Source organism: Bos taurus, unplaced genomic scaffold (assembly GCF_002263795.3).
Source record: "Bos taurus isolate L1 Dominette 01449 registration number 42190680 breed Hereford unplaced genomic scaffold, ARS-UCD2.0 Leftover_ScbfJmS_713, whole genome shotgun sequence".
Taxonomy (NCBI): Eukaryota; Metazoa; Chordata; class Mammalia; order Artiodactyla; family Bovidae; genus Bos; species Bos taurus.
This window is the reverse complement of record NW_020192012.1, coordinates 554,682-580,146: the sequence shown is the minus strand read 5'-3', so window position 1 is coordinate 580,146 and position 25,465 is coordinate 554,682. Positions and strand designations below refer to the sequence as shown.

Genomic DNA, 25,465 nt, shown 5'->3' with positions numbered 1-25,465 from the left:
TAAATTTTTACTTATTAAAAAAAAATATTGGGGTATAGTTGCTTTACAATGTTGTGTTAGTTTCTGCTGTTCAACAGAGTAATTCAGCTATAAATATACATATATCCCTTCCCTCTTCCTCCCATCCCTCCCTTCTAGGTCATCACAGAGCACTGAGCTGAGCACCCTGTGCTATATAGCGGCTTCCCACTAGCTATCTGTTTTGCACATGGTAGTGTATATATGTCAATCCTAATCTTCCAATTCATTTCCCTCACCTCCCCATGCCCGCTCTGTGTCCAAACATCTATTCTCTACAACTCCATTCATCCCCTGCAAATAGGTTCATCTGTACCATTTTTCTAGATTCCATGTTGTTGTTGTTCAGTTACATAGTCGCATTCAACACTTCACAACCCCATGGACTGCAGCATGCCAGGCTTCCCTGTTACTCACCATCTCCCAGAGTTTACCCAAGTTCTTGGATTGGTGATGCCGTCCAACCAGCTCATCCTCTGTCTCTCTCTTGTCCTTTGCCTTCAACCTTTCCCAGAATCAGGGTCTTTTCCAGTGAGTCAGCTATTTGCATCAGAGGCCAAATAATTGGAGCTTCAGCTTCAGCATCAGTACTTCCAATGAGTATTCAGGGTTGGTTTCCTCTTAGACTGACTGTTTTGATCTCCCTGCTGTCCAAGGGACTCTCAGTCTCAAGTCTTCTCTAGCACCACAGTTCTAAAGCACCAATTCTTCAGTGCTCAGCCTTCTTTATAGTCCAGCTCTCACATCCATACATGACTACTGGAAAAACCATAGCCTTGAGTATACCACCCTTTGTCGGCAAAGTGATGTCACTGCTTTTTAACACACTGTCTAGGTTTGTCATGGCTTTCCTGCAAAGAAGCAATTGTCTTCTAACTTCATGGCTGCATTCACCATGTGCAGTGATTTTAGAGCCCAAGAAGAGGAACTCTGTCACTGCTCCCACATTTTCCCTTCTGTTTGCCGTGAAGTGATAGGATTGGATCCCATGATCTTAGTTTTTTTTTTTTTTTTTTAATATCCAGTTTTAGAAGCTCTTTAGTTCCTTTTTGCTTTTTGCCATTAGAGTGGTTATCACCCACATATCTGAGGTTGATATTCTCCAGCAATCATGATTCCAGTGTAACACATCCAGCCTGGCATTTCACATGTTGAGCTCTGTGTATAAGTTAAATAAACGGAGTGACAATAAACAGCCTTGTTGTACTCCTTTCTCAATCCTGAACCAATCAGTTGTTCCATACAGGGTTCTAACTGTTGCTTCTTGATCTGCATACAGGTTTCTCAGGAGACAGCTAAGAAGGTCTGGTATTCCCATCACTTTAAGAGTTTTTCATAGTTTGTTATGACAAACACAGTCAAAAGCTTTAGCTTAGTTAGTGAAACAGAGGTAGATGCTTTTCTGGAATTCCCTTGCTTTCTCTATGATCCAGCCACTGTTGGCAACTTGATCTCTGGTTCCTCTGCCTTTTCTAAACACAGCTTGACCATCTGGAAGTTCTCGGTTCACATGATGCTAAAACATAGCTTGAAGGATTTTGAGTATAACATCAGTAGCATGGGAGATGAGTGTACTTGTCTGGTGGATTGAACATTCTTTAGTACTGCCCTTCTTGGGAATTGGGATGAGGATTGACTTTTTCCAGTCCTGTGGCCACTGCTGGATTTTACAAATTTGCTGACATATTGAGTGCAGCAATTTAAATCTTTTAGGATTTTAAATAGCTCTGCTGGAATTCCATCACCTCTAGTAGCTGTATAGGCAGCCATGCTTCCTAAGGCTCACTTGACTTCACACTCCAGAATGTCTGGCTCTGAGTGAGAGACTACATCATGGTGGTTATCCAGGTCATTAAGATTTTTATTGTATAGTTCTTCTGTATATTCTTCCATCTCTTGTTGATATCTTCTACTTCAGTTAGGTCTTTATCATTTTTGTCCTTTATTGTGCCCATCTTTGGATGAAACGTTCCTTTGATATTTCCAAGTTTCTTGAAGAGATCTCTAGCCTTACACTTTCTGTTGTTTTTCCACTATTTCTTTGTATTGTCCATTGAAGAAGGGCTTCCAATCCCTCCTTGCTATTCTCTGGAACTCTGCATTTAGTTCTAGGAAGTCTTCTAGGTCTTCATAGAACTGGTCAACTTTAGCTTCTTCAGCATCAGAGGTTGGAGCTTAGACTTGGATTACTGAGATGTTGAATGGTATGCCTTGGAAATGAACTAAGATCATTCTGTCATTTTTAAGGTTGCACCCAGGAACTGCATTTTGGACTCTTGTGGATTATGAGGGCTATTCCATTTCTTCTAAGCAATTCTTGCCCACAGTAGTAGATACAATGGTCATCTGAATTAAATTCACCCATTCTTGTACATTTTAGTTCACTGATTCTTAAGATATCTATGTTTACTCTTACTATCTCCTGCTTGACCACGTCCAATTTACCTTGATTCATGGACCTAACATTCCAGGTTCCTATGCAATACTGTTCTTTACAGCATCAGATTTTACTGTCATGAACAGACATATCCACAACTAAATGCATTTCCACTGTGGCCCAGCAACTTCATTCTATATGGAGCTATTAGTAGGTGTCTTTTGTTCTTCCCCAGTAGCTTATTGGACACCTTATGACCTGGGGAGCTAATCTTTTGGTGTCATATCTTTTTGCCTTTTTATGCAGTTCATGGGTTTCTCATGGCTAGTACACTGGAGTGGTTTGCCTTTCTTTCCTCCACTGGATTACATTTTGTCAGAACTCTCCACTATGACCCGTCTGTCTTAGGTGGCCTTGCATGGCATAGCTCATGAGGGCCATGGCATAGCTCATAGCTTCACTGAGTTATGCAAGCCCCTTCACCATGATAAGGCAATGATCCATGAAGAGGCTAGATTCTATATATATGCTTTAATACATTATTTTTTCTGTTTTATTTTTTTTTCTTTCTGACTTACTTTACTTTGTATGACAAACCCTAGGTCCATCCACCTCTCGACAAATGACCCAATCTCCTTCCTTTCTATGAATAAGTAATATTCCAGTGTACATGTGTTTTATTTGCTCTGCTGCTGCTGCTAAATCACTTCAGTCATGTCCGACCTGTGTGACGCCATAGACAGCAGCCCACCAGGCTCCTCTGTCCCCGGAATTCTCCAGGCAGGAACACTGGAGGGGGTTGCCATTTCCTTCTCCAATGCATGGAAGTGAAAAGTGAAAGTGAAGTTGCTCAGTCCGGCCCGACTCTTAGCGACCCCATGGACTGGAGCCTACCAGGCTCCTCCGTCCATGGGATTTTCCAGGCAAGAGTACTGGAGTCGGATGCCATTGCCTTCTCCGAGTCACTCAGTCATGTCCAACTCTTTGCAACCCCATGGACTGTAGCCCGCCAGGCTCCCCTGTCCATGGAATTCTCTGAGCATGAATACTGGAGTGGGCTGCTACTCCCTTATCCAGGGGTTCTTCCTGACCTAGGGATGAAACTCAGGTCTTCAGCATTTCAGGAAAATTCTTTACCATTTGAGCTACCCAGGGAGCCCCTCTCCCCTGATCCAGTGTATATATATATATCACAAATGAGGTGAAAAGACAGTCCTGAGAATGGGAGAAAGTAATTACAAAATAAGTAACTGACCAAGGATTAATCTCCACAATATACAAACAGCTCATGCAGCTTAATATCAAAAAAACCAAACAACCCAATCAAAAAATGGGCAGAAGACCTATATAGACCTTTCTCCAAAGAAGACATACACATGGTCAAGAGGCACATGAAAAGATGCTCAATATCATTATTTGAGAAATGCAGATCAAAACTATAATAAAGTATTACCTCACACCAGTCAGAATGGCCATCATCAAAAAATATACAAACAATAAATGCTAGAGAAGGTATGGAAAAATAGATCCTTCTTGAACACTTAGTAGGAATGTAAATTGCTACAGTCACTATGGAGAACAGTATAGAGGTTCCTTAAAAAAATTGAAAATAGAACTACCATACGACCCAGCAATCCCACTACTGGGCACATACGCTGAGAAAACCATAATTCAAAAGACACACGTACCCTAGTGTCCATAGCAACACTATTTACAAAAGCTAGGACATGGAAGCAACCTAAATGTCCATCAACAGATGAATGGATAAAGAAAGCATTTAAAATTTTATTAAAGACATCCTTTAAATAGTATGTAATGCTATGCTATATATATATATATATATCCTAAATACTCTTGTGAATAGAGAGAGTCATGTTAATAGTTAATATTAGTCTGGCAAGCCAAAGTTTGAATTAATCACACAGTTGGGGAGAGATAACACTGTGATCTCAGGGTAAGAAAGAGCAGGAATCCTAATTCCAGACACTGGACTTCCCCTGCTTAGCTTCCCAAGTTATTAGTGAAGCTCAGGAAATAAGCAGTATGGAAAGGGGAGCTTTGCATACCTGGGAGGGAATAATGCTTTTATTTTTAGCCCATGCTGCCAGAGGATTTCATCCAAGATCAATAAAAGCCAGGGTTTATTCAGAGAGAATTGGAACAACCTGAACCACAGGGTGGGGATTCATTCCTATCCCCCTTGCCCATCCATATAATGGTATAAGATTTGGCTAAAGCACCTACTAGGATACACAGTAGCTACATATTTCCAGTGGCTGATTTTCTCAATATGCAATCCTGGTTTAACTACCAAAATCCAGTATGGAACAAGTTAAGAGTCTTCATTCAACCTTTTTTCTTCTAGTAGATATTTAAAATAATTATACTAATTAATTCACAGACTAAATGTGATTCAGATACTTAATCTATTAAGACATTACCTAATTACTCTGGAGCCCTCTTGTTCACGCAAACTCATTTAAGCACCTCAAACTCTGGTATTATGGAGCAGATGACTCAACTTTACCTGAATAAACACTTAAGTACCAGTTAAGAACGAATACTACATCTTCATCTTCTTTTACATATACCCCAAAATACAGGTCATTTTGTACATTCGCCCTATGGAACAGGAAGTAAAAAATATTACACTATAGATATACATAGAATTTATACAAATATCACAAAAAATTTTCTCAATTCAAGAAATGCATATTATGCTGGAAAGTGTTTCCCAGATTGAAAGGCCCTGTGTGTATCTCCCTTTTACAAATCTGAATCATGACTTTCAGTTTTCAAAATTATCTGTGGAGATAGACTTAGAAAATGAACTTATGGTTGCCAAGGGGAAGGATAATTAGAGAGTTTGGATGTTGATGCACAAACTGCTAGATTTAAAACAGGTAAGCAACGAGGACTTACTGTATAACACATGGAACTCTGCCCAATATTATGTGGCAGCCTGGATGGGAGGGAATTTTGGGGGAGAATGGATACATGTGTATGCATGCTGCATCCCTTCACTATTCAAATGAAACTATCACAACATTGTTGATTAGCCATATCTCAATACAATAGTAAAAGTTCAAAAAAAGAAAAGAAAAATTGTCTGTGAAGAAGCTGCTAAAGGGAGGGGACATGGGGAGAGACCACAAGGGGATCGATCACACACCACCCACAGGAACTTTCATCTTTCTTCAGGGAAACTACGTGAGGGTCAGTCCCCTTGACTCTGTGGGAAAGTGAAGCTTTGTGTAGATTTCGCAGCATTTTGGGTCAGAACAGGAATAACTCACCAGAATGCAAGCCACCAATCCTGCAGAACGTAGGCAACCTGGAGCAGGAAACAGCAGTCACTCACACAGTGACATCACTGAGCCTCATACCCCGCTCACTAGGATGGGGGACGAAAAGGCTCCACAACACAGAGATAGTCTTTCCAGTTCAGGTCTGCACCAAACCCCACACCCCAGATGACCACAGGTCAGGGGAGGGCATCTTACAAGTTAATATTTTTGAAAGAAATCCCCTTTTCCCTAGAAGACTTTGCTCCCCAGATATAATGTACTTCAATGCAAATCCAAGTGGACTGCCAAAGTCAGTAACAACAGAACAAATGTTGGGATTTTTCAAAGCAAAAAGCTTGACAGGTACAGTGATGGTCAGTCCTGGGTGTCGGCTCAGCTGGGCCAGTCTCCAGTGATTCAACTAAATAGTCATCTAGATGTTGCTGTGACGGTATTTTGTGGATGTGGCTCACATCCATTATCAGAACCTAAGTAGGAGATCACTCTTAACACTGTGGTCACCTCATTCAGTCAGTCAAAGGCCCTAAGAGCAAAACCCAAGGCTTCCTGGAGGAGGAAGAAATTCTGCCTCAAGACAGCAGAGTGAGCTCCTCCCTGAGGTTCCAGCCTGCAGGCCTGCCTTTCTGATCTCACATTCACCAAGCTAGATCCCACAACCTCATGAGCCAAGTCTTTGAGATAAATCTCTTAATACAAATATTTAAAAAGAATTATACAATTACAGTATAAATAGTATATAAATATCAAGCCAAGAGCATAAACCAAAATAAACTCCCTTACGTACCTGAGCTGCGATGTTTACTAGAATAAAGAAGATGATGATAGGCCAGTCGGCACCAGCTGTGAAGTAATTCTTATAGGTCTTAAAACCAACTTTTCCTTCCAAATGGTCCTCTACAGGTAGAGTAACCTGTATATTCTCAGTCTAGGAGGGAAAAATGGCAGTAAGAGATGAAATTTTAAAAATGAACCCCAAATTTCAAGAGTTCAACAATGCCCTCCACTGCAAAGCTGTGGGAATCAGAAATATCCCACATACTGGTAGGAGTGCAGGATGGTCCATCTCCTACGGATATAGGTATGGGAATATCTGGTCAAATCACATATGTGTTTACCCCTGGACCCAGCCATCCCACTCGTAGGAATCTATGAGAAATAATCAAACGCATTCACATGAGGTTATTCACTGTTGGGGAGCTTTGCTTAAAATAGCACATGACTCTCAACACACACAAATCAAAATAAATTAATGTATAAATGTAGAAACTTCCTCTAAAATAACACACAAAATGATATGGAGCTAATGTATCCCTCGAGATGACTGTGTCATTTAATGACAGAAATGTAAAACATACGTGGGGCTCAAAACTCTAGCCAAATACAGTAAACTGAGTTCACAGAGAGTGTTAAAGAGGAGTTTGGACAGCACGTTGCAAGCATATGATCTGAATCTATTTGGTTCCTAAATTTCAGACAGTGATTCCTGAGTTTAGAAAGTGAACAACTAATCCAAATACTTATCAGAATCATCCAGGCTCCTGGCTTTGGATATCAAGGAATATCTGTGTATATTTTTAAGGGAGATCTAGTGCATTTCTGCAATTCTGTCTGGAGGACTTAGAATGCATTATGCAGTCACAGGAGGCTAGAATGTCCTTGGCTCTACCCCAGCCCCTGGGATTCAAGGTCGATAAGATGTGGTTCTCAGTCTTGAAGGGTAAGAAAGGAGGATGGGAACTAACACCGAAGTGTCTACCGTGTATCAGGTCCTTTGCCCACATTACCTCTGGCCTATCACAAACCATCTGACACCGAGGCAAAAATACTACTGTCAGTCACATGCAATGCTAGAACATTCCAACATACAGGAAAAGTAGCTGATTTAATGTGGCAACAGCAGGACTCAGTCTAACAGGGTCTTCATGTTAAGCCTCTGGATACATAAAAGAATCAGGGGCAACCAGCATGAGTAGGATGTAACTATGGTAAACTGAAGAGTCCTCAATCTGTGTGAGCCACATTCACTCAGAAATTCATAGCAGTGCACCCACTTCTGGTCTCCATAAGATTCTCCATCCTACACTCAAAGGGGAACCCCAAGCAGGCTTGCTCCCCTCATGCTCTTCTAACTCTACCAATTCCATGGAACAAGACTTTGGGAACCTTAGGGTCTGCTTTGGGACAAATGAAGATGTCATGAGCAGAGCAGATGAAGGTCCATGAGACCACCAAGAGCAGACAGGCCCAGGTGTGTTGCAGGATGAGAAACTCACTTCTTGGTCCTCTTGAGCTGCATCTTTCAATGAGGGCCTGGGAGACTTGAAAGACTGAACCAAAGACTCAGAGATGAGACTGGGAGCTCCTGGAACTGGAGATGGTTCAGACTGCTCATTCCCCTTCTCAAAAAGGGAAAAAATATCTATCCCAGATTTCAGGAACTCAGAGTAAGTTCCTCTTTCCACCGTTATCCCCTAAAATAAAATTTTTGAGAGAAATTAATTTATATTTGATAACATTCAGTTCACTTCAGTTGTTCATTCATGTCCGACTCTTTGCGACACCATGAATCACAGCACACCAGGCCTCCCTGTCCATCACCAACTCCCAGAGTTTACTCAAACTCATGTCCATTGAATTGGTGATGCCATCCAGCCATCTCATCCTCTGTCATCCCCTTCTTCTCCTGCCCCCAATCCCTCCCAGCATCAGGGTCTTTTCCAATGAGTCAACTCTTCCCATGAAGTGGCCAAAGTATTGGAGTTTCAGCTTTTGCATCAGTCCTTCCAATGAACACCCAGGACTTTAGAATTGACTGGTTGGATCTCCTTTGCAGTCCAAGGGACTTTCAAGAGTCTTCTCCAACACCACAGTTCAAAAGCATCAATTCTTTGGCACTCAGCTTTCTTCACAGTCCAACTCTCACATCCATACATGACCACTGGAAAAACCATAGCCTTGACTAGAGGGACCTTTGTTGGTAAAGTAATGTCTCTGCTTTTGAATATGCTATCTAGGTTGGTCATAACTTTCCTTCCAAGGAGTAAGCGTCTTTTAATTTCATGGCTGCACTTACCATCTGCAGTGATTTTGGAGTCCCAAAAAATAAAGTGAAGTTGATAATATTAAACCAACCTAAATACTAATCAAGAGAAGTTATCTGGTCTTAAATGATCATTTTAGAAAGAAAAATGATGCCTGGGTCTAGAATTCTTGTTGAGAAATCTAGTTCACTTAACTCAGTACAGAACTGAGCATTGTGTTCTCTGCCAAACCCTGTCCCTGTGTTAGGTGATTGGGGATATGAAAAAAACATGTGTTCATGTGTTAAAAATGGAGGCCATTGACATGACTACCCTGGGCACTTAGGGAGGATCAGCACAGTCTTTTTACACAACATGGAAACTGAGAGAAGCCTCATATGACAATTATAGGAAAGAAATTTATACTTAATCCAGAGGTGGGCACAAGTACATCTGCATACAGGTAAGAGTCTCTCATTAAATCTTCACTGACCACTATCATTGTCACACTATCATGTGCCCGGCCAGAATAATAGGAACCAGCCCTGGACAGAAAATCCATGAAAGGCATCTCCATGGTCTCTACAACTGCCCCCACACACTCAGCAAGTTCCCAACTGAAAATTCAATATTCCACCTGATAAAGTAATTAAACAAGGAGGCCATGGGACTGGAGTGGCTCTAAAGCCTTGGCAGTCTGTGTCCACAAACCAAAACCTAAGCCAGAATCAATTCACTCAGATCTGAGATAAAACTTAGGAACGACCAACCACAAGCAGCCAGCTAGGCTTCCCCAAATCAGGCAACTGCTAAAAATACAGCCAATCAAATCATTTCTTTGAACACATGTGACATATCCTTGCACAGTTTCTCTCCCTGACAAATTCATGTAAAATAATGTCTGCAGATGTTTTACTATTTTCTGACCCCTGAAACCAGACTCAGCTCCTTCCCTCAGTAGCAAATAAAACATTAGTGAAAAAAATCTCAGGATGCAAAATTCATTAAATGAGAGCAGCTCTGGTTAAGGCAGCTCAGGTGGAGGGGGATGACCAGGACCCTCGCTGGGACCCCTCTCCCCCTCTTCCTCGAGGGAGTCCACTGGGAGAAATGCAGGAAAGCATCTGGGTACCATCAGATACTGCAGAACTAGAAAATGATGCAGGATATATTATGCCGTGTTCCACTTGGGAGGTGAAATTCACATACCTCTAGTGAAATTACCACTCACCACATCAAATCTGTAATATGCAAATTTAAATGACTGGTGGTACAAAGACAGCAATTTCACTCAACAGTCAAGCACTGACAATTCCGGGGGGATGAGGGGACAGCCATCCCCCATCTGCTGTGAAGAGAGGGACCTGACAATGAAGATGGACCCCAACTTATGCAGTGATGCTCACCAGTGGACAAATAGTTGTTTTATTAGTACTAAAATTGGGGTAGTGTCCTCAAAGGAAGCACTAAGGGGGCCCCAAAAAATCTAGAAATGGGTGAAATAGGTTACACTCCTGCCCACTGATCCTGTGCTCATAACACTGTCAACACTGGGGTTTACACACTAGAATCGCCTCCTCTGCACATGAAATCAACTGCTCTCGAGCTTGAGAACCCTTAGCCCCTCCCCCCATTCCTAGAGGAGTGGAGAAGGGCTGACACATGGAACTGCTTCTAGAGAGTTAGGGGTCCTGTATCTTAATAATCTTTCTTAGAGCAGAGATTCATTTCAGAAGTCAGGGCCTATGGACCAGTCAGGGGTTAATGACAGAGGTGCTGAGGCCCAGAGGTAAACAAGCCAAGGAGTGAAGCATCAGTGATCTCTAAGTCTGAACACTTCTCACTAATCTCCAACACACCACCAACCATGTTAAGAGTTGTGGCTTGGATGGTGCCCCCTCCTCAAAAAGATGTGCTCAAACATGACACCTGGGGACGTGATGACCTTATTTGGATACAGGGTCTTCACAGATGTAATCAAGTTAAGATGAGGTCACACTGGAGCAGGGCGACCCTAAAGCCAATAAGACTGATGTTGCTATGAGAACAGAAGAGACCCAGACTGACACGGGGACATGGCCACAAGACATCAGAGGCAGAGACCACAGTGCTGCAGCTGGAAGCCAAGGAACACCAAGGAATGCCGGTGAACACCAGAGGCTGGAGGGAAGGATTCTCCCCTGGAGCCTTCAGGGAGAGCATGGCCCTGCCAGCACCTGGATTTGGGACCTGTAGCCTCCAGAAGAGGGAGACGATAAAGTCCTGCTGTCACCCAGCTTGCAGTGCTGTGATACGGCAGCTCTAGAAACTGATACCCTAGCCTGAGCTCACACTTCTGTGTTCTCAGCTTTACTAAGACTCCTAACTGCTTCTTCTGTCACCCCTCCAGTGACCATCAGGGGACTCTCTTAACTCCCACATCAGATGATATCCCCCCTCTGCTCTGGACCATCCAAGACTTCCATTCCACTTCCGGGCTCCCTGCCCACAGCTCAGAGACCAGCTCCTCCCATCCCCCTGCTCACTCTCCTCAGACACTCTGGTCTTCCTGCTGTTCCTCCAACCTGCCAGGTCAGCTCCTTCCTTAGGACCCCCTGCCTCAGACCCCCTCCCCCAGGTTACTGTGTGGCCCCCACCTTCATGTCACTCAGACCCCGTGGAGCACCAGCTCCTCAGGCCGGCAGCCAGGACATCACCCTCTTTGTCACATCCTCCCCATCAGAACTGGAGTGCAAGGAAGGCAGGGCCTTGTCCTCCTGCTGCACAGGCTCCCACACATATTGGGCACATAGAGGCCTGGGCAGGGAGACCAGAGACTGGAGACACCAGCAGAGAGGACGTCTCTGACCTGGGTGCTCAGCTACCCAACTTCGCTTCTGGTGTTAATGGAAGATGCTCTTTTGGCAAACTATGTATGACAATGACCTGGATACCAACAGATCTTAGAATCTCTAATTTCTAAGTGATACACTTTGACTTAAGTCATGGAAGAGGAAACTAAAAAGTTCTAAATAAAACTGCAACATTACCCTTAACAAATTTCATTAGAATAGTGATGATTCAATAACATTGTGGTTGCACTTTTATACACTTTAGGGTTTATATGGCTTAGAGTGTGATAACGACACTTCTACAGGGCTTTAGGTTCATTCTCCAAGGCATGAACACCAGCTCTGAGAAGAAGGGGGCAAAAACTGAGGGAGAAGAGGGCGTTTACCATGAACTCAAAGACAGTGACCTGCAGGGAGGTCTGTCCTTCAACATAACTGAGTGTTTGCAATTCCAAGGATTTCTAGAAATTACTTACATCTTTCAATACCAGAATCTGACTTGCATCTTTTAGGTGCTGCAACTGATGAGTCACTAAGATTGTGATCTTATCCTTCAAGGCCTGACAAACACACCTACAAATATAAAAGGCACAGTAAGCAAAAGCACATTAATGGAATGCCTCAAACTGAAAACCTATATTTTGAAAACAGTGAGACAAAGACCACACAGCAGTGAAAGATCTTTAGTTTAAATACCAAATCGATAATAAAAATTAAATAAACATAAATCAATTAATCCAACTAGTTTCTTAAACTTATCAGCAGAAAATTTGAATCTAGTGCCATAAAAAGTTCTTAAAACCAGTCTACTGAAGGAGGCAAAAACAGCTAAGTTTCTTCCTCTAAAACTCAGCTTAACAATTATTTACAGTTCATAAAGGAAAACAACTGAGTAATACTGAGATCTCAAAACTTGACTAAACTAAAACACTATTTTATTGCTATTCGGGAATGGGAGAAGAGGGATCAATGTCATTTAAAACTTGTGTACATTCTTAGACATCTTTCTAGGAGATTATTTATAATTTATGATGTAAATATTCACAACAAAATATTAATAGATTCTTGGTAATCTTTGCCAGAGTGCATTTGCTAGACACATGTTCCCAAAGAATATTAGATAGAAAATGAATGCCAGAGTGGCCTCCATGAGTCACTACAACTCCCAGTTCCCTCCAGGAATCACGTCTTTCATTTGGAGTGAACACCTTCCACATATGAAAGTAAAAGAACAGAATCCAAATGGCCCAAATCACAGTGGAAATCACCCAATGACTCAGAGCACCCACCAGTTCTCTTAGTCAAGACACCCCTCACTATTCAACCTTAAATTGTTTTCACAGTAAAAAACAAACAAACAAAAAAAAACTAGTCCTACATTTCAAATGTAGACCCCTAGGAACTCAGCCCCAGTGTCATCCCACAAAGTCCACAACCCCTCCAGGGAAGCAAGTGGGTTTGGGGCCCCAGTGACCACAGGCAGGGCTCCAGGCAGGTACTCTGGGAGCCCGAGCCCCTTGCAGAGCAAATCGCAGGAACCTGGACCAGAGTTCAGCCTGTGAGTGAGTCAGATGGAGGCAGCAGGCTGCAGCTCAGTTCTTCTCATGAGCCTGACATCAGATGAACAACTCAACCTCAGTTTCTTCATCTCAAAACAAGATCAAACAACTCATCGACATGTTCTGAGAAATCAAACCACCAATCTACTCAGCAAATGTCAGCTTTCTTTTCCTCTTCTCCCTAAACATGAGCAGTCATGTGCTTTGGACTCGGGTCAGAAAACTCTTAAGGAGACACTCTGGACACTGAGTCTGTGATCAAAAACAAGACCCTGGAATGTAAACACATATACCATACATTCGCTAAGTCCAAAAGGATTCATTTTTACATTTTGACATGTGTTAGCTCAGCATTCATACCTAAGTTTCTTGACTAACAGCTTTTCAAATTTAGTACTAAAACAGATTTTTTTCTCCTTGATTCATAATTGCCTGCCAATAATCCCTTAAAGTGGATGTTAATCAAATCTGACAGGGTTTTGTGTCCAAGATGAACCAACCCAAAAGTTTTAAGATGTTTTGTTCCTAACATCCCATCACAGATGAGGTAATACAAATAATTACAATGAAGAGATCAGTTAATGCCTTTGAATTTTTCATAAATGATGCTTTTATCCATATCACTAGAAAAATACACTATTTTCCAAGTTTTTAAAGATTTCCCCTCTAACTACCTCCTCCCTCTTCTCTTCTCCATGTAACCCTGTGAACCTCTCTGAGTGACCCTCACTGTAGAGAAACTTTTCATCTTTTATGTGGATATTTTATCAATGGTGCTGTATAGAAGGAGAAGTTTTGAAACTACTGTAAAAATAAGACCGATAACCGGAAGCAGGAGACTTAAGTCCAAACCCTGACTCCAGGGAACTCCTGACTCCAAGGAACATTAATTGACAGGAGCTCATCAAATGCCTCCATACCGACACTGAAACCAAGCACCACACAAGGGCCAATAAGTTCCAGGGCAAGACATACCAAGCAAATTCTCCAGCAACAAAGGAACACAGCCCTGAGCTTCAAGATACAGGCTGCCCAAAGTCACCTCAAAACTATAGACATCTCATAACTCATTACTGGACATTTCATTGCACTCCAGAGAGAAGAAATACAGCTCCACCCACCAGAACACCGACACAAGCCTCCCTAACCAGGAAACCTTGACAAGCCACCTGTACAAACCCACACACAGTGAGGAAATGCCACAATAAAGAGAACTCCACAAACTGCCAGAATACAGAAAGGACACCCCAGACTCAGCAATTTAAACAAGATGAAGAGACAGAGGAATACTCAGCAGATAAAGGAACAGGATAAATGCCCACCAAACCAAACAAAAGAGGAAGAGATAGGGAATGTACCTGATAAAGAATTCCAAATAATGATAGTGAAATTGATCCAAAATCTTGAAACTAAAATGGAATCACAGATAAATAACCTGGAGACAAGGATTGAGAAGATGCAAGAAAGGTTTAACAAGGACCTAGAAGAAATAAAAAAGAGTCAATATATAATGAATAATGCAATAAATGAAATTAAAAACACTCTGGAGGCAACAAATAGTAGAATAACAGAGGCAGAAGATAGGATTAGTGAATTAGAAGATAGAATGGTAGAAATAAATGAATGAGAGAGGATAAAAGAAAAACGAATTAAAAGAAATGAGGACAATCTCAGAGACCTCCAGGACAATATTAAACGCTCCAACATTCGAATCATAGGGGTTCCAGAAGAAGAAGACAAAAAGAAAGACCATGAGAAAATACTTGAGGAGATAATAGTGGAAAACTTCCCTAAAATGGGGAAGGAAATAATCACCCAAGTCCAAGAAACCCAGAGAGTCCCAAACAGGATAAACCCAAGGCGAAACACCCCAAGACACATATTAATCAAATTAAGAAAGATCAAACACAAAGAACAAATATTAAAAGCAGCAAGGGAAAAACAACAAATAACACACAAGGGAATTCCCATAAGGATAACAGCTGATCTTTCAATAGAAACTCTTCAAGCCAGGAGGGAATGGCAAGACATACTTAAAATGATGAAAGAAAATAACCTACAGCCCAGATTATTGTACCCAGCAAGGATCTCATTCAAGTATGAAGGAGAAATCAAAAGCTTTTCAGACAAGCAAAAGCTGAGAGAATTCTGCACCACCAAACCAGCTCTCCAATAAATACTAAAGGATATTCTCTAGACAGGAAACACAAAAACGGTGTATAAACTTGAACCCAAAACAATAAAGTAAATGGCAATTGGATCATACTTATCAGTAATTACCTTAAACGTACATGGGTTGAATGCCCCAACCAAAAGACAAAGACTGGCTGAATGGATACCAAAACAAGACCCCTACATATGTTGTCTACAAGAGACCCACCTCAAAACAGGGGACACATACAGACTGAAAGTGAAGGGCTGGAAAAAGATTTTCCATGCAAATAGGGACCAAAAGAAAGCAGGAGTAGCAATACTCATATCAGATAAAATAGACTTTAAAACAAAGGCTGTGAAAAGAGACAAAGAAGGTCACTACATAATGATCAAAGGATCAATCCAAGAAGAAGATATAACAAGTATAAATATATATGCACCCAACACGGGAGCACCACAGTACGTAAGACAAATGCTAACAAGTATGAAAGGAGAAATTAACAATAACACAATAATAGTGGGAGACTTTAATACCCCACTCACACCTATGGATAGATCAACTAAACAGAAAATTAACAAGGAAACACAAACTTTAAATGATACAATAGACCAGTTAGACCTAATTGATATCTATAGGACATTTCATCCCAAAACAATGAATTTCACCTTTTTCTCAAGCGCACATGGAACCTTCTCCAGGATAGATCACATCCTGGGCCATAAAGCTAGCCTTGGTAAATTCAAAAAAATAGAAATCATTCCAAGCATTTTTTCTGACCACAATGAAGTAAGATTAGATCTCAATTACAGGAGAAAAACTATTAAAAATTCCAACATATGGAGGCTGAACAACACGCTGCTGAATAACCAACAAATCACAGAAGAAATCAAAAAAGAAATCAAAATTTGCATAGAAACAAATGAAAATGAAAACACAACAACCCAAAACCTGTGGGACACGGTAAAAGCAGTCCTAAGGGGAAAGTTCATAGCAATACAGGCACACCTCAAGAAACAAGAAAAAAGTCAAATAAATAACCGAACTCTACACCTAAAGCAACTACAAAAGGAAGAAATGAAGAACCCCAGGGTTAGTAGAAGGAAAGAAATCTTAAAAATTAGAGCAGAAATAAATGCAAAAGAAACAAAAGAGACCATAGCAAAAATCAACAAAACCAAAAGCTGGTTCTTTGAAAGGATAAATAAAATTGACAAACCATTAGCCAGACTCATCAAGAAACAAAGGGAGAAAAATCAAATCAACAAAATTAGAAACGAAAATGGAGAGATCACAACAGACAACACAGAAATACAAAGGATCATAACAGACTACCATCAACAATTATATGCCAATAAAATGGACAACGTGGAAGAAATGGACAAATTCTTAGAAAAGTACAACTTTCCAAAACTTGACCAGGAAGAAATAGAAAATCTTAACAGACCCATCACAAGCACGGAAATTGAAACTGTAATCCAAAATCTTCCAGCAAACAAAAGCCCCGGTCCAGACGGCTTCACAGCTGAATTCTACCAAAAATTTAGAGAAGAGCTAACACCTATCCTGCTCAAACTCTTCCAGAAAATTGCAGAGGAAGGTAAACTTCCAAACTCATTCTATGAGGCCACCATCACCTTAATACCAAAACCTGACAAAGATCCCACAAAAAAAGAAAACTACAGGCCAATATCACTGACGAACATAGATGCAAAAATCCTTAACAAAATTCTAGCAATCAGAATCCAACAACACATTAAAAAGATCATACACCATGATCAAGTGGGCTTTATCCCAGGGATGCAAGGATTCTTCAATATCCACAAATCAATCAATGTAATACACTACATTAACAAATTGAAAAATAAAAACCATATGATTATCTCAATAGATGCAGAGAAAGCCTTTGACAAAATTCAACATCCATTTACGATAAAAGCTCTCCAGAAAGCAGGAATAGAAGGAACATACCTCAACATAATAAAAGCTATATATGACAAACCCATGGCAAACATTATCCTCAATGGTGAAAAATTGAAAGCATTCCCTCTAAAGTCAGGAACAAGACAAGGGTGCCCACTTTCACCATTACTATTCAACATAGTTTTGGAAGTTTTGGCCACAGCAATCAGAGCAGAAAAAGAAAGAAAAGGAATCCAAATTGGAAAAGAAGAAGTAAAACTCTCACTATTTGCAGATGACATGATCCTCTACATAGAAAACCCTAAAGATTCCACCAGAAAATTACTAGAAATAATCAATGACTATAGTAAAGTTGCAGGATATAAACTCAACACACAGAAATCCCTTGCATTCCTATACACTAATAATGAGAAAACAGAAAGAGAAATTAAGGAAACAATTCCATTCACCATTGCAACGGAAAGAATAAAATACTTAGGAATATATCTACCTAAAGAAACTAAAGACCTATATATAGAAAACTATAAAACACTGGTGAAAGAAATCAAAGAGGACACTAATAGATGGAGAAATATACCATGTTCATGGATTGGAAGAATCAATATAGTGAAAATGAGTATACTACTCAAAGCAATTTATAGATTCAACGCAATCCCTATTAAGCTACCAACAGTATTCTTCACAGAGCTACAACAAATAATTTCACAATTTGTATGGAAATACAAAAAGCCTCGAATAGCCAAAGCGATCTTGAGAAAGAAGAATGGAACTGGAGGAATCAACCTACCTGACTTCAGGCTCTACTACAAAGCCACAGTTATCAAGACAGTATGGTACTGGCACAAAGACAGAAATATTGATCAATGGAATAAAATAGAAAGCCCAGAGATAAATCCACGCACATATGGACACCTTATCTTTGACAAAGGAGGCGAGAATATACAATGGATTAAAGACAATCTCTTTAACAAGTGGTGCTGGGAAATCTGGTCAACCACTTGTAAAAGAATGAAACTAGACCACTTTCTAAGACCATACACAAAAATAAACTCAAAATGGATTAAAGATCTAAACGTAAGACCAGAAACTATAAAACTCCTAGAGGAGAACATAGGCAAAACACTCTCCGACATATATCACAGCAGGATCCTCTATGACCCACCTCCAAGAATATTGGAAATAAAAGCAAAAATAAACAAATGGGACCTAATTAACCTTAAAAGCTTCTGCACATCAAAGGAAACTATTAGCAAGGTGAAAAGACAGCCTTCAGAACGGGAGAAAATAATAGCAAATGAAGCAACCGACAAACAACTAATCTCAAAAATATACAAGCAACTCCTACAGCTCAACTCCAGAAAAATAAATGACCCAATCAAAAAATGGGCCAAAGAACTAAATAGACATTTCTCCAAAGAAGACATACAGATGGCTAACAAATACATGAAAAGATGCTCAACATCACTCATTATCAGAGAAATGCAAATCAAAACCACTATGAGGTACCATTTCACACCAGTCAGAATGGCTGCGATCCAACAAATAATAAATGCTGGAGAGGGTGTGGAGAAAAGGGAACCCTCTTACACTGGTGGTGGGAATGCAAACTAGTACAGCCACTATGGAGAACAGTGTGGAGATTCCTTAAAAAACTGGAAATAGAACTGCCTTATGATCCAGCAATCCCACTGCTGGGCATACACACTGAGGAAACCAGAAGGGAAAGAGACACGTGTACCCCAATGTTCATCGCAGCACTGTTTATAATAGCCAGGACATGGAAGCAACCTAGATGTCCATCAGCAGATGAATGGATAAGAAAGCAGTGGTACATATACACAATGGAGTATTACTCAGCCATTAAAAAGAATACATTTGAATCAGTTCTAATGAGGTGGATGAAACTGGAGCCTATTATACAGAGTGAAGTAAGCCAGAAGGAAAAACATCAATACAGTATACTAACGCATATATATAGAATTTAGAAAGATGGTAACAATAACCCTGTATACGAGACAGCAAAAGAGACACTGATGTATAGAACAGTCTTATGGACTCTGTGGGAGAGGGAGAGGGTGGGAAGATTTGGGAGAATGGCATTGAAACATGTAAAATATCATGTAAGAAACGAGTTGCCAGTCCAGGTTCGATGCACGATACTGGATGCTTGGGGCTAGTGCACTGGGACGACCCAGAGGGATGGTATGGGGAGGGAGGAGGGAGGAGGGTTCAGGATGGGAAACACATGTATACCTGTGGCGGATTCATTTTGATATTTGGCAAAACTAATACAATTATGTAAAGTTTAAAAATAAAATAAAATTAGAAAAACAATAAATAAAAACAATAAAAAAAAAAAAAAAGATTTCCAAGTCATGCCATAGAAATGACTGAGTCAGCAACCAGTTGTATAACAGTTATTCCTATATAAAGGCTGTGTTAATCCTATAATCCCACATATAATCCTATACAAGGATTCTATTAAGAGGGGACGCATCTTGTGGTGGAGGCAATACAAGAAAGACAGAGGCCTCACCTCTATTCATTCAATCAGCAGAAGTTTGCTGAGGAGCCAGGCACTGTCCTAAGTGCTGAGGATCCACCCACAGGTCAAGACAGAAGACAACACTCTGCACCGTGTAGAGGACACAGTGAGCAAGCATAGAAAACCCACTATTTGGCTGTGACCTGTGCTCTGAAGGAAAAAGAAGAGCAGCTGCTGTCTTAGATGTGGAGACACGGGAGCCCTGAGACTAAGTGGGGAAACATCCTGGAAGAAGGCACAGAAGGTACAGGGTTCCTGGGACAGAACACGCTGGGCTGAGGTGCTTTCCTGCATTCATAGTTTATGGGTGGCAGGCGGTGGTGGTGGTTTAGTGGCTAAGTCGTGTCTGTCTGACTCTTGCAACCCCATGGACGGTAGCCCGCCAGGCTCCTCTGTCCATGAGGTTTTCCAGGCAAGAATACTGGAGTGGGTTGCCATTTTCTTCTCCAGGGGATCTTCCTGACCCAGGAGTCGAACCCGGGTCTCCTGCACTGCAGGCAGATTCTTTCCCAACTGAGCTACAATGGGTGGCAGGGGGACTCATAAATGGTCAAGTGCACCCACCGAGGGCTGGGGGAAGACAGAGAGCACCGCGCCCCCTGGAGGAGCAGGAGGGAATGGCAGGTCCCATACTCCACCTTCCTTCTGTGTCCTGGGGCACTGCTCCCTGGCTCTGGAACAGAGGGGACCAGTATGTACAGACAGACAGGGGTGAGACAGGACCCCCACAGAGCCAGCTCAGCTGGACACAGAGTGGGTGTGCAGATGAACTGGAAAGGCTGATGGGAGCAGACAGCAAGGAAGCCTGTTTGTTTGAGGACTTGGAGCTGCTTTGTGAATGTGGTGGTGGGTGGAGGTGAGGTGGGAGGAGGTGTGTCCGTGAAGGGCTGGAGCAGGTGGGTGAGCTGTGTAGACAGGAGGGTGAGCTGTGTAGACAGCAGTGTGGGAGTCTGATCAGGACAGACCCCAAGGTCTGATGATGCAGGAGGCAAGGGTCTAGTGATGTGGGGCTGAACCAGGATGGGATCCATGGCTGGACACAGGTGAGACTGCATCAATTCACATAAGGCCTTCACCTTCTGTAGCTGATAGAATCCACTGTGTTCACAGCATAAAGCTGTAAAAGTCATGAACCTCAATAACCTTGAATATAAATTCATGACTGAAGGAAACTGTTAACAGCAAGCAAAGTGTGAGTCATTCATTTGTAATACAAAACCCTCCTTTTGAGTAAGCTTCCACACGACCACCATACCTCACAGCATATTGTTCCATCTGATTCTCTGACTTGAGAACACTCTCCAGTTGCTGCTGAGTGGTTTCCTAAATTTCTTTCATGCTCTCTGCTTTAACTTTCCCTAGAGAATGTGGTTCTGATTACAAACAACAGTCTTAAGCTTGCTTCTATCAAGTATATATCCAAAGCGGTATACTCAAAATATTTGAAAAGATTTTATAAATATCTCCAGGGTTTGAAAAAGAACTCAGGAGAACTTCTGCAATCAGCACCCTGTACTTGGCACCAAAATGCCTTGCTCTCCCCTCCCTGTGACACAGATGCAATGACCAGGAGAATCTGTTCCTGCCGTGATGGAGAACTTGTGCAGATGCTCACAAGATGGGGTGACACACATTTGTGAGCTCAGGGTGGGGCGCTGGGAACAAGGAGGCTGAGCTACTCAGGATGCCAGGAGGGCGGGGGTGGGGAATCCCTGTCACAGCACAAGCTCCTGTCACTGAACTGATGATAAGACACAGGCACTTCTCTAAGGGAAAATTCATCAAGTCATGAAGAGGAGAGGCTGGGAAAGGGGAGGTCAGATCAGACAGCTGGGGACCATGCCATGTGTGATCTGCCCTGTTCCCTCTTGTTCTCAAGGATTCTGTGCTACTATTCAGGTTTTTATGTGTGTTACAATATACCTAACATGAAATTTACCATTTTTGCTATTTTAGGCTTACAGCTCAGTGGCATTAAGTACATTCACATTGCTGTGCAACCATCACCACCATCCATCTCCACAAATCTTTTATCACCCCAACACCAAGCACGTTTTATACAAGGTCAGGTTCCACCAAAGTCTAACAAAGCCTGCTTAGTGGACGTGGAATCCCAGCTCCTAGCCAGCTCCTAGTGTCCAGAGCCCAGAGCTCCTCACAGGCCTCCCTCTCAAACTTGCAGACCCTGCTGAAGTCTCTGTTTTGCTATTCTGGACCTGCTGTAAATCAATCCCATCCCCTCAGATTCACATGTGGTCACCTGAGTCATCAGCACCTTAGAATTTGGTGTCATGAACTTTAAAGAGGTAATCATTACCCTTAATTATACTGGACCTAATCTAATCTGACTGGTGTGCTTAGATGAAGAGACTAAGATACAAGGACAGAGACACAAGCAGGAAATCAATAAAGTTAGAACACACCCCCTCACCATGCACAAAAATAAACTCAAAATGGCTTAAACACTTAACCATAAGACATGACACCATAAAACTCCCAGTAGAGATCACAGGCAAAACATTCTCTGACATAAATTATACCTATGTTTTCTTTGGTCAGTCTTCTAAGGCAATAAACATATAAGCAAAAATATACAAAAGGGGGCTTCGATGGTGGTTCAGTGGCAAAGAATCCACCTGCCAGTGCAGGAGACATGGGATTCTTCCCGGGTCCAGGAAGATCCCACAAGCACAAAACACCTCAGCCCATGCACCATAACCACTGAGCCCTGTGCTCTGGAGCCCAGGAACCTCAACTACTCGCCCACATACCATAGAGCTGGGCTCTGCAACGAGAGAAGCCATCACCATGAGAAGTCCATGCACCACAACTAGAGAGTAACCCCTGCTCACTGCAAGTAGAGAAAACCCCGACCGTGCGAGGACACAGTGAGGGGATGTGATCAGAAGCCAAGGAGACAGGTCTCAGGAGAAACCAAACCACCCATACCTTGAACCTGTAGCCTCAAGAACCGTGAGAAATTTAATTTCTATTCTTTGAGCACCCCCATCTGTGACAACTTGCTATAGACTGAATGTTTTCCTCCTCAGAAGTCATACATTGAGACCTAATCCCCACTGTGTTGGTATTAGGAGGTGAGGCCATTGGGAGGGACCAGATCATGAGGGTGGAGCCTCCATGCAAGGGATTAGTGTCCTTATAAAAGGGACCCACATGGCTCTCACCTCAGCCACCACATGAGGCCGCAGGAATCGGACCCTCACCAGACTGAATCTTTCAGCACCCTGACTAGGACTTTTCCAGCCTCCAGAACCTTGAGAGATAAACTTCTGTTATTTCTAAGCCACCCAGCTCTGGTGTCCTATGAGAGCAGCCTGGACAGGCACAGTCCTAGAAACACAGGACCTGACAGAGAGAATTCCCAAACAGCTCCTCTGTGCTGCACACCCCGCCTCTTCCAGGCGAAGATGTGCCTGCTATTCCCCTCACAGCCCTGCTTCCTCCTCCCTCCACACCTGAGCTTCTTCTCCTCTTCCTTCAGCAAAGGACTGGGTCCTCCTCTCAGCCTCCACATACCGGCCCCACCTTCAGGCCCCCATGACACTTCCTGCCCAGCTCCAGGCACAGGGACCTTTCCAACTTCAGTGAAAGCCTCCAGCTGACACTTCCACTTTACATTCCGCACTTAATATCCTGTATCAAAACCCTCTAAACCCTGACTAGGCTGAGCTTTTTCCAGTCATCTGTCTTAACAAGCTCCACATAGATACAGGTTCCTCAGAAGCAGGAATGAGAGCTGGGCGTCCCAGTCTCCCTTATTCTGCCCAGTGTGGGTCCTTCCCATTTCCTGGCTCACTGTCCTTCTTGTAAACTAAGAGGTTTATGAAATAACATCCGTAAGGGCATTTGATCTTAGTGCACACAGCAGGGTGTTTATAAGTGCAGCTGGAAGGCTCATTGGCTTTAACAAAGTGAACAACAGCAAGTGACTTGACCATGGGGGAGATGTGAAGGCTGTTTTAGAAGAAAAACAAGTTTGCAAGGCTTTCAAAAAGGCCAATCTAGACTCCATAAGAGGCCTCAGTCAGTGTGTATTAGGGCACATTATACACAGAAGAGAATCAGAGTTGTTCTACTTTAGTCATTGTATAGCCAACCAGGAGCCACTGACAAGTTCAACATTTTAGAAACAGGAATGAGAGTCAAGACTTAAGCCAGATTATAGGTGACACTACATTGTAGGTCTAAGTATTAATTCTAATAAGCATCCATGAAATAACATGCAATGATCCAAATCATACTCAGATGTGGAATACATGATTCTCAAATTCTAGACTTTATTAAGTCTAGACTTAATAAAGACTTTATTTCCAAAGTGATAGAATAACAAGCATAAACCAACAGGGTCTTTCCATGGAAGCCCTATGTCAGTACTGAAAACTTCACTTCTAACGTGCCTTAAGCCAATAATGGAGGGAAAAAACTAGCAGCCAAGTACCGAGTCATAGAGTCTCTCTCTCTGATTTTAAAACCCCATATTGTCTTTCTTATTCCTGGCATCTGGATCCACCTGGAGTGTCTGACAATCAACTGCAAGTAGCAGGAGGGAAGCTGCCATCTATCCCTGACTCTCTAAAGCACGGACCCCACTGCCCCCACACACTGGAAGCACCTGCTGTATTTTCCTGTCCTGACCTCTTCATGAGGCAAGATTTCTCTACGATGGATCTTCTGTGGAGGGAAGGGAGGTGAGGGAGGGACACCAGGGCAGAGGGAGCTGAGTCTCCTGGAGCATAAAGACCTTTCTGAGCTCTCTTCCATCATTTCTGAAGGGCACTTGGAAAGAAGAAACAATAGAAAACAGGAACAAACTCACTGTTCAAATAAGTGCCTGCTGACTCCTACATCCACTGCGCTGAGTGGATCGTCCAGGAGGTAGATGTCTGCGTCCTGATACACGGCTCTAGAAAACACAGAGAGACGTCAGGAGACGACACTTCACACTCCCTGGGTCTCATCTCTGAATCATGATGTTGTCCAACAACTTCATGTTTCTTCTACAAACCCAGGGAAAGGGCCAAGACCCTGTTTCACACCAGCCCACCGGTGAGCGGGGTCTGCGTGCTCACGCCCAATAGGAGCTGCGAAGGAGGAGGGGCAGGACGGCAACTGAAACCCCATTTACCTGGCGAGGCTGACCCGGGCTTTCTGGCCTTCACTCAGTGGGGTTCCTCTGTCTCCTATCTCAGTTAGATCTCCTTCCTCCAAAAGCTGTAAATCCTATACAGATAGGAAAGGGGAAAAATAAAAAGATATAAATTGTGTTCTACTACCATCTTACAGTTTTAGCATTAGTTCCTCATACAAGTATTTGATTAACATGCATATATGCTCAGCTGCTAAGTCGTATTCAACTCTTTGTAACCCCGTGGACTAGGACTTGTCAGGCTCCTCTGTCCATGGGATTCTCCAGGCAACAACACTGGAGTGGTTTGCTGTTTCCTCCTCCAGGAGATCTTCCTGACCCAGGGATTGAATCAGTGTCTCCTGCGTCTCCTGCACTGGCAGGTGGATTCTTTACCACCAAGTGACCTGGGAAGTGACAGCAGTGGGACTAAGTCAGAGTAACTAAACTGTAACCTTGAAAATTAAAAGAAAAAAAAATCTGTGTTTATTTGTTTTCATTCTGTAGTTTGGGAAAGCATGTACGCATTTGACTATTTTAACGGTATTTACTTAGGACCTACTGTATGACAGGCATTGCTCTGGGC

At 42.3% G+C, this 25,465-nt stretch overlaps 1 protein-coding gene across 1 annotated transcript in view; it reads right to left on the bottom strand.

The window, feature by feature from the left end:
- LOC528412 (ATP-binding cassette sub-family C member 4) overlaps window positions 1–25,465 on the bottom strand; it is a 209,142-nt gene that overhangs the window by 123,306 nt on the left and 60,371 nt on the right. The window contains exons 12-18 of the mRNA XM_059884492.1: window positions 24,880–24,974; window positions 24,571–24,657; window positions 12,031–12,127; window positions 7,977–8,174; window positions 6,488–6,628; window positions 5,692–5,729; window positions 4,923–5,017 (exon numbers count right to left, since the gene is read on the bottom strand). Coding sequence (XP_059740475.1) covers window positions 4,923–5,017; window positions 5,692–5,729; window positions 6,488–6,628; window positions 7,977–8,174; window positions 12,031–12,127; window positions 24,571–24,657; window positions 24,880–24,974 — 751 coding nt within the window. The remainder of the gene's footprint in view (window positions 1–4,922; window positions 5,018–5,691; window positions 5,730–6,487; window positions 6,629–7,976; window positions 8,175–12,030; window positions 12,128–24,570; window positions 24,658–24,879; window positions 24,975–25,465) is intronic.